Raw genomic sequence first — 11,716 nt, 5'->3', positions numbered from 1 at the left:
GTTTCAAATTAGCCTTGATCTAATCATTTTTCCAAAAAATAATTGATTGATGGAAATGTTGAATTGATTCATTCAATTAGTTTTTTACTCTTTTGTGGGCACTATCTCATGCACATATATATTTGGGTGTCATTTTAAACATTCAAAAACAAGTGAGATTAAAATTTTCAGAGAGAAAGAGCTTTACAAATACATTTTCTCCTCTTTCAAATAATCACCTTCATTACGATCATGAATAATCATTATAATGATTGTATGTGTAATGATTGATTGTGAGAAAACATTAGAGATATAATCGTTCATTTGAATTATGTAGTTCTTGCAAGCAGAAATTTGATCTTGAAGGAATTCAAAGGTTTGATATTCCTTTAAGTAAAAAGAAGAATAAGCTCTTCTCCATTGTTGTGGAATTTTTCTATGGATCTCCCAACCTGTTGAAAAGAATGATTCAAGGCTTATAATTTCAAGATTGAGTGAAGATCAATGAATTTATCAAGGTTGAAGTCCATCAAATGATGAAAATAAAGATATTGGTGAAGATTAAGGATAATAATGATGGTAGCTAGTTGCAGACAAGTACAACCAAGAAGCAAGAAAGAAGATAGATTGTAGAGTCATAGTTTATCTTTTATTTCATTAAATAGTGGAAGATACAAAACTTTGATGTTTTATAATTAAAGACTGGAGTAGGTGCATGCAATGACGATAGTACCGAACCAATACATATCCTAGTGCTCTCTCTCTCTCTCTCTCTCTCTCTCTCTCTCTCTCTCTCTCTCTCTCTCTCTCAATTTATCATCCATCACGCATTTACATCATTGCATTTTATTATCTTTTGTTCTATGTTTTGTGAATTTTAAGTTATTTTGGTTTTTGTGACTTTGGTTGTATGTGTCGCATATTTTTGCACTTTGATTGTATAGAAATGTGTTTGTTTGCTTCTTATGTCATTTTCTCTTTCTTCTCATAATGTATGAAATTCCCATATCGCTTAAGATGGTTTATTTTTGCATTCTGGGTTTTTTTTTGCAGGTTTGTGTTTAGTTAGAGTTTGCTAATCAATTTAGTCTATGTGATATGCATTTTCTTGTATTTTCCTCCCTCTTCCTTTTTGATTTTGTAAAAGATGGAGAAATGATTCCCATTGAAAAAATGTAAATCTGATGATTAATTATTTAATGTTGGGGGCATAGCTCCATACAACTCAAAATTACTCAGGTTTTGCCAGGCATCAAAAAGGGTCCAACAAAGAAGCTGAAGGAAACTGTTCTTTTTGAGAAGTGGATTGGTGATAAGCAAAGTGTGAGTCATTATAGGGTGTTTGGTTCAGTTTGTTACAAACATGTTCCAGGTGCTACTAGAAAGAAGTTGGATGATATAAGCAAAGTAATGTTGTTGATTGGATACCACAGTACTGGTGCGTATAAGATTTATTGTCCTTTGGAAGCTCAGTCAACTCCCAAGTCTTGTTTTTTTCTATAGCCTCAAGTTATTCTTCCATGGCCTTCAACCGCACTTTCTTCTTGAGAGCTTCTTCAACACTATCTGGTTCAGAGCCCACTAACATGGCACACTGAATGATTTATCCCTCAGAGTATACGAATCTTCTATGTGAATCTAACCAGAGCTCTAGATACCAATGGTTGATGCACAAGATGAATAAGATGATGAAGATGGAGAGAAGAGAGGGAAAAGAGAGAAAATAGATCTAACTAACTTTTGAGATAAACTCTAGTCGATTACGCTATGAAATTCTGTTACACATTTAGTTTATATACACAAACAATAATATCACGTAGGCAAAAAAGCTAACATACGCTAGCTAGGTTAAGTTTAACAAAGTTAATACTACAATTTAACAATACTACTTTTGAATATGATAAACTTCTAACAAATAAATATACCCAATTATCTCTCACACACCACCCTCTATTTGTTGTGCCTCTTTCACTATTAAATTCAACATCTACATTACACTTCAATCTCTCTTCATTAGGAGGACTCCAAACTGAACATCTTAGAGTGTGTTCAACCATTTTTAACTAAAACTTACTAAAATAGACATTCATAAAAATAAATGAGTATATATTTAATCCACATTAGAATTAAATGGGTCTACATTAGAATTTTGATCATTTAAATCACAAAATAGACATTGATATTGAAAGACACAAATATTTAAATTTATTGTTTAATGGATCAGAATGGAACTTACAAAATTGAGGGTTTAAAATATCTAACATTTATTGGTCAAAAAGAAATATCTAACATTTATAAGTTAAACAATGAAAATAAAACTAAAAAGTTTATGACTCTCCCATATCATTCTTTGAAACCACTCCACTAGTCATATCTCAAAATAGAAATGAACATATAGATATCATTTTGACTTAAGCATTACAGCTCCAACACCATATTTATAGATTTACAATATTCCAAACTATTTCAATCAATATTCAGAATTTTAAGAACCAAGCTCTTTATGCCTCTAATAAAATAATATATAGTTAATTAGCAACAAATCAAAATCAACCGTTACCATTTAATCAAAGTATTAATTATCATTGAAGAAGAGCAACGATGGTTAAACAAAAAAACAAACATCATAATAAAAACAAGAAAGTTACTACACTGTCTATTATTTCTTCTAGCAAATGAGTGTTAGAATTTTATCTTGTCTTCTCAGGTTAGCAAAAAAGTGGAAAAACAGAAAAATACCGTTTTTGTGTCACTTTCTTAATAGAATGAAAAATAGCAAATAACTCCAAAAGAAAAACTATACTCAATTGACAAATTCAATACGGTCCTATCCAATTTTCATCCTCAACTTACTCAAAATGTTATGTTCTATTTTATTTTTCTTAACCATTGCTTATATCATCGAGTCACACTAATTATTTTTTTCACTATAATATTATATAAGACACACCACCTTGAACACACTTTCATTCATACTCTTCCACTCCCACCACTTCATCTTCCACTTTCTTTTGGTTCAATGGAGAGTTCAAGAATCATGCAATGCTTTAACATTCTACTAATTGCACTTCTATTGTTACTAAAGACACAAGGACAGTTTGTTCCACTGACTCGGCTCGAAAGCGCGGTATCAAAAGGAGCCGGTGAGGATTTTTGTTTAAATTTTTTGTAATATGTTTATATATGATAGTAGAGAAGTTGAAGTGTTTAATCTCATGTGTAGTGTGTTTGGATGGAAGCCCCCCAGCTTATCATTTTCATGAAGGACATGAAGAAGGAGTGAACAACTGGATTGTTCATATTGAGGTCTCTTTACGAAAACTATAATTATATATTATGTTAGATTTAAATATTTGATCTTTTGTTAAATACAGACGAATCGAAACGACAAAGACTGAATCTCTATTTGATTAGTATGGTGGAATAACTGTTGGTTGTTACGGTTGATTTAGGGAGGTGGATGGTGCCACAATGTCACCTATTGTCTTTACCGAAAGGACAGTCGGTTAGGTTCGTCAAAGGAAATGGAAGAGCAAACTTATTTTTCTGGATATTTAAGTAACAACCAACAATATAATCCTGGTATTGTTTAATGTTCAACTATATAATACTAATAATTATTTTATTTTATTTTATTTTATTTTATTTTATTTTAGCAGAACATTTTATATAGTTTTCCAACAAATTTTAATAAAATTGCAGATTTCTACAATTGGAATAGAGTCAAAGTTAGGTACTGTGATGGATCATCGTTTACCGGTGATGTTGAAGAAGTTGATCCAGTAAGTTTCGCAAAATATAAAAAAAAAAACTTTGAAATTTCTCATTGTGACGCGATTCTTATACTATCTTATATAAATAAATCAGGAGACAAATTTGTACTTCAGAGGATCGAGGATTTTTTCTGCTGTAATGGAAGATTTACTAGCAAAAGGAATGGCTCATGCTGAAAAAGTGCAAGAAATTAATGATTTACCACTTTTTTCTTTCTTTTGGATTTTTTTTTTCATTCACTAATTAATTTTTTTAACTATAGGCTATTCTTTCTGGTTGTTCTGCTGGAGGATTAACTGCTATATTACACTGTGATGGATTTAAATCAATGTTACCTAATGGAGTTAAAGTGAAATGTGTCTCAGATGCTGGTTATTTTGTTAATGTGTATGATACTTTAATTTTTCTTCATATATCTGAAATTAAAATATATTAGATTATGGTATGATTTATTATGTTGTTGCTGTATAACAGAAAAGATATCTCTGGAGATTATTACATCGAAGATTACTTCGGTCAAGTTGTTGAAACCCATGTACTAGTCCTTTTTCTCTTATTTATATTTTGGATCTTCGAACAAATTTATATTGTCAACATGGTTTTGTCAAATTTACTGTGATTCCAAACTTGCCGAGAGACTTATTTGTTTTTCTGTTTATTATTTTAGGGTTCGGAAAAGAATTTGCCTCAATCTTGCACTTCAAGACTCACTCCGGGACTAGTAAGTTTGGCTTGTAAGTTTATCTTGTGGTTTGCAACTAAAACAGCGCGTTTTTAATTTTTACGAATTGATATGCAGTGTTTTTTCCCACAATATGTGGCATCAGATATTAGTACGCCAATCTTCATTGTAAATGCGGCATATGACTCATGGCAGGTTAGATTTTTCTGTAAGAAACATAATTTTTTTTTCAAAGGTGAAGTAGTAAACATTAGATATGATATATTGGCTGGTAAAATAGTGATCGTTTGTGGCAGAACTAGTATCAGTGTTAGTGTCATGTCTGATGTCTGTGTCTGTTAGCGCATCACTGTGATATCTCTTATGAATCAGATTAAGAACATTTTGGCGCCCGGTGCTGCTGATCCGAATGGCCAATGGGGTAGCTGCAAGACTAATCTAAAGAACTGCTCACCTGAACAACTAAATATAATGCAAGGTTAACATTTTCTGATCTAATTACGCGTGTCTTGAAAATATCTGTCAATACTTAAGGTGTATCATTTGTTGTCTGCAAGATTTTCTATTGTTTTCTAACTTTTTACTTTTATGCGTGAATTTATTTTCAGACTATAGGTCACAATTCTTAAAGGCGTTGAGTCCTATAACCAACTCTCCATCTAATGGAGTGTTCATAGACTCTTGTTATGTCCACTGCCAAACAGAACCACAGGAAACATGGTTTACAAATGACTCTCCAATGGTTGACAATAAAGTATGAGACAAATTCTTTCATTTCCTTCCTTCTCAATGCGAGGGATTTAGATTCTCTGCAATCACACATTTGTAGATTTTGACCGTTAAATGAAGATCAGACAACTTGTATTTCGAGTCCTGTTATCCTTCATCTAATGGTTGAGATAACTTGACTATTTGACAACATGTTTTCCCATACTAAATGTGTGGATCTCAACCATTAACCATTAGATGAAGATCAGACAACTTGTATGACAAGTTTTATTATGAAGCCAATTTGTTGAAGTCAAAATACAAGTTGTTGAATTTATCTAACGGCTGAGATCAGTTGACATCATGACATCATGTTTTCCCATACTGCATGCATGGATATCGTCCGTTAGATGATGATCAGACGACTTGTATTTCAAGTTTTATACTATGAAGCCGATTTGGTGAAGTCGAATATAAGTTGTCTAATCTTCATCTAACGGCTAAGATCACTTACCTTCTCTGACTGCAGAGAATCTGCATCCTTTACGAGTCTTTCAGTGATGCATTGAATAGATAATATGATTGTTTGGTTGATTGATATTTTGCAGACAGTTGCAATGGCAGTAGGAGACTGGTTTTATGAAAGAAGTCCTTCACGTGAGATAGATTGCACTTACCCTTGCAACCCTACTTGTCAAAACCGTGTTTTTGATTTACAAGGATACCCAGGAATACACTAGGATATGTATACTCATCTAACTACTAAATATTTATCAGTCCTATGGTATTATAAAACTTATATAATTGAACTTAAAAATTAAGTAAGCAAAATAAGAGAGAACGCGCCATTGGATTGAGTTTGTGTGCTAGGCGCACTCAAAATCATTGTTTAATGTAACAATTACTATATACTCTTATGGAATTGTAAGTTCAATGCTATCACTAATTGATGTGACTACTTTTCTAATGTAGTTTGTTACTATCTCAAAAGTTAAGTCATTATAAACCTAGCCTTGCAAATCATTATTATCCATTTTTTAATAATACTAGCCTTGCAAATCATCATTATCCATTTGTTAACAACAAATCTAATATATATATATATATATATATATATATATATATATATATATATATATATATATATATATATATATATATATATATATATATATATATATAAAAGAAAAGAAAGAACAATTAACAAGGTCCATTAAAATACAAAGAACGACATAGTTGATATTACTAAAAACAACAATAAATAAAAACAGAAAAATCTCTAGACAAAAAGAAAGCCACATGTACCAAAACAAATAAAACCAGACAAAATACCCGACAAAGCTCAACCCTCAATAAACCACCATCAACATAAAATATAAACTTCCAATAAAAACATTAAGAACACTATGTCACAAGAACAATATCATACACTTTCAAGTTGCTATCGTTTCAAAGAGAGGTTAGTGTTTTCAAAAATAGGAAATTGCTATTTTCTTCCACATCCTTAACTTTAGTTGAAATCAAGAAAATACAATATCATTTCGAGATTTCCAAACAGATCAAATAACAAAATGTCAGTTCATGGTGAGCTTACCCTTAACCTTAGAGACCTAAAATTCTTTGGAAGAACCAAAAACCCACCTAAACCACCTAAAAATCAATACCACAAACACTCTCACTCACATGTCACAAAGATATGGGAAACTGATACAGCTGACCCCAACAGAACACAAAAAGATACCATTTGGATCAAATAAAACTCTATGCTTAAACGAATTCTCTATAGTAGGGATATCATCTTGCAAAAGTTTCCTAGATAAGACATTCACTTTAGAGGGAGCTTAATTGACCTAGATGAGAAGAATTGTCAAATCCACACTATGAGAATTGAGACTATGGGAAGATTTTGATCCATGAATGAAGAATAAGACGAGACTACAAAAAACACCCCATCCCTAACATGCCTATACCACCATCTATCACTATCTAGAGAAAGATGGTCCCTGAATAACTTAAAGTAGGTTGACAACCATCTCCTGTTCATAAACAAAAAGAGACCTCATCCATCACATATTCCAAATTAAAATTTTGACCTTGTTGGTTTTAGATAATAAAGACTCTATGGAACCTAACTTTGAGGGAGATGGACCCAATCCAGTGGTCCATCCAAAAATAAGTGTGAAGACTAATTCTCACTCTTTTAGTTATACTTTGCAAAAACTAATTAGAGAAATTTCTTGCTTTGGATCCAAGAAGAGACACATCTTTTCACAAGGTGGACATATTACCGAGACCATGAGATCTACCTCATCCCCCAAAATAGCATACCTATGTACACACAAAAGCAAACACCTAAAAATAATATTAACTTGTGATTCCCATGTTTGGCCAACACCAATAACCTAATGTGTAAGTTCAGAGTGCAGTCTAAGAGGGAGGTGAATTAGATTTTAAGACTTTTTCGATTATTTTAGAGATGTTCTTATTTTTCCGGAAATATTTTTATGAGCTTATGAAGTAAAGTGCGGAAATATAAATGTAAAAATGTAAAGAACACAAAGGTGTATCCTAGTTCCCCTTATCAACCAATGGTACATCTAGTCCCCTCACATCCCGTAAGAGATTTTCACTATTGTTAGATCTTTGTACAAGCTTCATATAAAGATTTCTCCTACAATCTTCTAACAACAAGAAAGAATCAAATCACTTTCTTGATTTCCAACAAAACCAACAAATAGAAAGACAACCCTTCATATTCGTAAACAACTGTAGAAAGAACAACTACTTTCTAATAGACAAAAATCATCACAGACTTGGTGAAAAAATACATCAAATAGATGAAATATTATATAGACAGACTTTGTAGCAAACTTGATCAAATTGAGATTTTGCTACTTTTTTGATATATACAAATTTAATCTTCTTCTTTAATGAAGAAATCAAGATGATATAAACATTTAAGTGCTCAAAGTGTTTTCTCTAAACTTTTTCACATATGAATGAAAATTATGCAGGAAAAAAAATTCCCGTTAAATATTACAAACACTTGGAAAAACAAAAAATTATTTATGAAGAAGGTGATTTTCAATTTGAAAAATCTTTCTATTTATGATGCACCAAATATCTCTTGAAAATCAGAAACAATGGTTGAAAAAAATAATGAAATCATGCAATGATATAGAAAGGTTTCATGACCATTTGAGATGAAAAGGTATGGTACTTTTACAAATGACAATCGATTTCCTATACACCAACTTTCAGAAAAATGAAAATTTACATAGTTACAATCGATTGCATCATGATGACAATCGATTGTCATGCTTTAAACATGGACTTTTTCGCTGGCAGAGATATATGAAAGTCGATTGCTTCGGGATGACAATCAATTGTCATGCTTTAAAAATGGATTTTTTTTTTCTTAAAAGATGAAACTTGAACCAGTGCATGCTTAAAAGTAAGGGTCTCTTGGTTACAATGGATAAAATCATCAGCTAACTCTAAAAAATATGGATCTACATTAAATTTTACAAGACTACACTTAGTGAATAAGAGTCTCATCGGACATGCTCATCTCGCCCCAGGGACTTTTCTAAGAGTCTCATTAGACAGGCTCAACTAAACGCTTTTCCTGAGGGACTCGATAAAGAGTCTCATTAGATAGGCTCATCTAAGATCCCCGCTTGAGGAACTCTAATAAGATTCTCATTAGATATGCTCATCTAAATGCTTCACATGAAGGACTCGAATAAGAGTCTGATCAGACAAGTTCATCTTACCTAAGGGACTTCACTAAGAGTCTCATCATACATGATTAGCTAAATGCCTCTCTTGAAGGACTCGACTAAGAGTATCATCAAATAGACTCATCTAACCTCCTCGCTTGATAAACTCAAATAAGAGTATCACCAGACAAGATCATCTAAATACCTCGATTGAGGGGCTAAATTAAGATTTTCATCAGACAGGCTCGCCTGAGTGTGTCACCTACTGACCTAAGATCCCCAACACAAAGTCAATTAAACATTTTTCCCTTTACCAAGCCCCTATGTTTGAGGGACTGTGTAATGATATATTTGTAGATACCTATGAGGGGTGACAAAATAATATCACCAACGCTCCATAAGACTCGCCCAAAGTATGAGAATGTGGGAAATGATGTGTCTTTATGATAAGTGGCGCAAAAGGATTCTAGAATATAACCTACATTTCCCTAGGAAATAGGGATTCAACGGCCCACTTTTCCTTTTAGTGGTCGTCTCTACATTCGAGGACCCTAAATACAGACCCATAAGCCCCTACACCCCAACATTGGGATTGGAAGATCAATCTTATATTCATAAAAAACACCCAAAAAACAGAGCTTTTCATCCCTCGTGAGATTTCTCTAACACCACAAAAATACTAAAGCCTTTGGAAATTCTTACCAATGAATGGTTTCTATTCATTTATATTTTTTTAGCAAGGACACAAGGTTTGGGTGTATTCCTTGAAATATAAATATGAAATCTTTACCAAAGAAATTCAATAAGTTTTATGAAAAAACATTGTATTCAAAGAAACTTCTTAGTTCGCAAGACACCATATAACAAAATGGTATTCCAGAGAGAATGAATAGGTCTCTAAGGTCTCTAACTGAATGGGAAAAATGTATTTTGTTAAATGTTGGGTTATTAAAAGATTTATGGCCAAAGGCATTTAATATGGCATGCTACCTTATCAACAAATCACCACAAGCCTCATTGGAGTGGAAGGTTGCAAATGAGGTATGGAAATGTAATTCTATTGTTCTTGAAAATTTAAGGATTTTCGGTTCTCCAGCTTATGTGCATATATCTAGTGAAGATTGATCCAAAGTCGAAGAAGTGTATCTTCATCGGTTACACAAAAGGTGTGAAAGGGTTCAAGTTATGGGATTTGATTAAAAAGAATATGGTAATCAATAGAGATGTTGTTTTGATGAGAAGTTAATGTTGAAATAGATAGTTACAACAAATGTATCAACATATGAAGGAGAAACTTCCAGCAAACAAGTGATTCAGGTGGATGTTCATCCACCACCAGTGAATAATATACTAGTAGTGCCTGATAAATAAGAGGAACCAATCTCTGATATTGAAATTTGTTACAAACCTAAAGTTTCAGGTGGACTACATGATTATATTCTTGTACGTGACAAAGAGCATCCTTCAACCAACCCATCATAAAGATATGGGTATGAAGACTTAGCAGCTTATGCACTTCTTACTAGTTTTGGAAACCCTTCTACTTTTTTAGAGGTAATAGCTAAATAGAAGAAAGATAAGTGGATGGGTTAAAATGGTGGATGAGATGTAGTCCTTGAAGATAAATCAGACATGGCAGCTTGTTCAGCTTCTTAAGGTAAAAAGGGCCATCAGTTGTAAGTGGGTGTTCAAGAGAAAACCAGCAGTAACAAAAAATAAGGGGAATATTTTAAGGCTAATCTTGTAGAAAAGAGGTACTCACAATAGAAAGGGATTGATTTTAATGAAATTTTCTCTAGTATTAAGTCATACTTCTATCAAGGTAGTGTTAGCCTTGGTAGCTATCTGAGATGTGCATTTAGAGCAGATGTATGTGAAAACAATGTTTCTTCATGGTAATCTAGATGGACAAATTTACGTGGAGCAACTAGATGGGTTTAGTGACACTAGACATGGCAGACAAGTTTGTAAATTGAAGAGGTCTTTATGGTTTAAAGCAGTCTCATAAAAATGATGGGTCTCTGAGAAAAGATATGTTGGAAGGATGCTAGACAAGTTTGACATGAGTAATTCAAAAGTTGTGAGTACTCTATTGGGGAATCATTGTGAACTTTTATTAGATAGTTGTCCAAATACATACGTAGAAGTTGAGTATATGTCAAAGGTCCCTTGTGCTAGTGTTATTGGTTGTTTAATGTATAGTATGGTTTGCACTAAACCAGATTTGACACAAGTTGTAAGTCAAGTTGTAATTTTTTTTGTCTAAACTAGGAAATCATAATAAGGAAAAAGTCAAGTGAATTTTTAGATACTTTATGGGTACTATGAGCTATTGTATCATGTTTAGCAGTGAACATGGTGATCCTTTAGTTGTAAGATATGCTAATTCAGACTAAATTGGTGATATGGATGATAAGAGGTCTAAAATATGGTGTGTCTTTACGTTAGCAAAAAGATAAATTTGTTGGAAATCATAGATTCGATCCATAATGGCTATGTCGACAACTGAAACAGAGTACATGGAGCCAGGTGAAACTTCCAAAAAAGCCTTGTGGCTTACATGATTGGTGAGATGATTGGGTGTTAAGCAAAGTGGAGTTTGGTTGCACTGTGATAGTCAGAGTTCCATTTATTTGGAAAGTAATTAGGTTTATCCTGCCAAGACCAAGCATATTGATGTGAGGTTTCACAATATTAGAGAGTTACTTGAATTTGGACATATATTACTTTAAAAAGTTCATACTTCAAAGAATGCAACTGATATGTTGATCAAGTTAGTCATTAGTAACAAGTCCAGGCATTACTAGACTTGTTACATGTTTCTTAGTGTTAAGGAGTAGGTGTACCTCCC

The 11,716-nt window shown here is 32.7% G+C and overlaps 1 protein-coding gene across 1 annotated transcript; it reads left to right on the top strand.

Annotated features, from left to right (window-relative positions):
* The first annotated feature begins 2,824 nt into the window (after window positions 1–2,824).
* On the top strand, window positions 2,825–6,166 carry LOC127074827 (pectin acetylesterase 8). Its single transcript, XM_051016210.1, has 12 exons — window positions 2,825–3,122; window positions 3,203–3,285; window positions 3,432–3,561; window positions 3,682–3,761; window positions 3,847–3,933; window positions 4,016–4,140; window positions 4,228–4,288; window positions 4,421–4,474; window positions 4,553–4,630; window positions 4,808–4,913; window positions 5,044–5,189; window positions 5,752–6,166. Exons 1-12 carry the CDS (start codon window positions 2,843–2,845, stop codon window positions 5,881–5,883), a joined length of 1,362 nt encoding a protein of 453 aa, XP_050872167.1. The 5' UTR covers window positions 2,825–2,842; the 3' UTR covers window positions 5,884–6,166.
* The last annotated feature ends 5,550 nt before the right edge of the window (window positions 6,167–11,716 follow it).

This window comes from Lathyrus oleraceus, chromosome 4 (genome assembly GCF_024323335.1).
Source record: "Lathyrus oleraceus cultivar Zhongwan6 chromosome 4, CAAS_Psat_ZW6_1.0, whole genome shotgun sequence".
NCBI lineage: Eukaryota > Viridiplantae > Streptophyta > Magnoliopsida > Fabales > Fabaceae > Lathyrus > Lathyrus oleraceus.
The sequence above is the reverse complement of the archived record's forward strand: the minus strand, read 5'-3'. Positions and strand labels throughout refer to the sequence as shown.

Excerpts from the sequence above, each read along its gene's own strand:
- LOC127074827 (XM_051016210.1), top strand. The coding sequence starts at position 2,843 with ATGTTCTATTTTATTTTTCTTAACCATTGCTTATATCATCGAGTCACA. Across the intron at positions 3,934-4,015 it reads GAATGGCTCATGCTGAAAAA|GCTATTCTTTCTGGTTGTTC; the intron begins GTGCAAGAAATT and ends TTTTAACTATAG. Across the intron at positions 4,631-4,807 it reads CGGCATATGACTCATGGCAG|ATTAAGAACATTTTGGCGCC; the intron begins GTTAGATTTTTC and ends CTTATGAATCAG.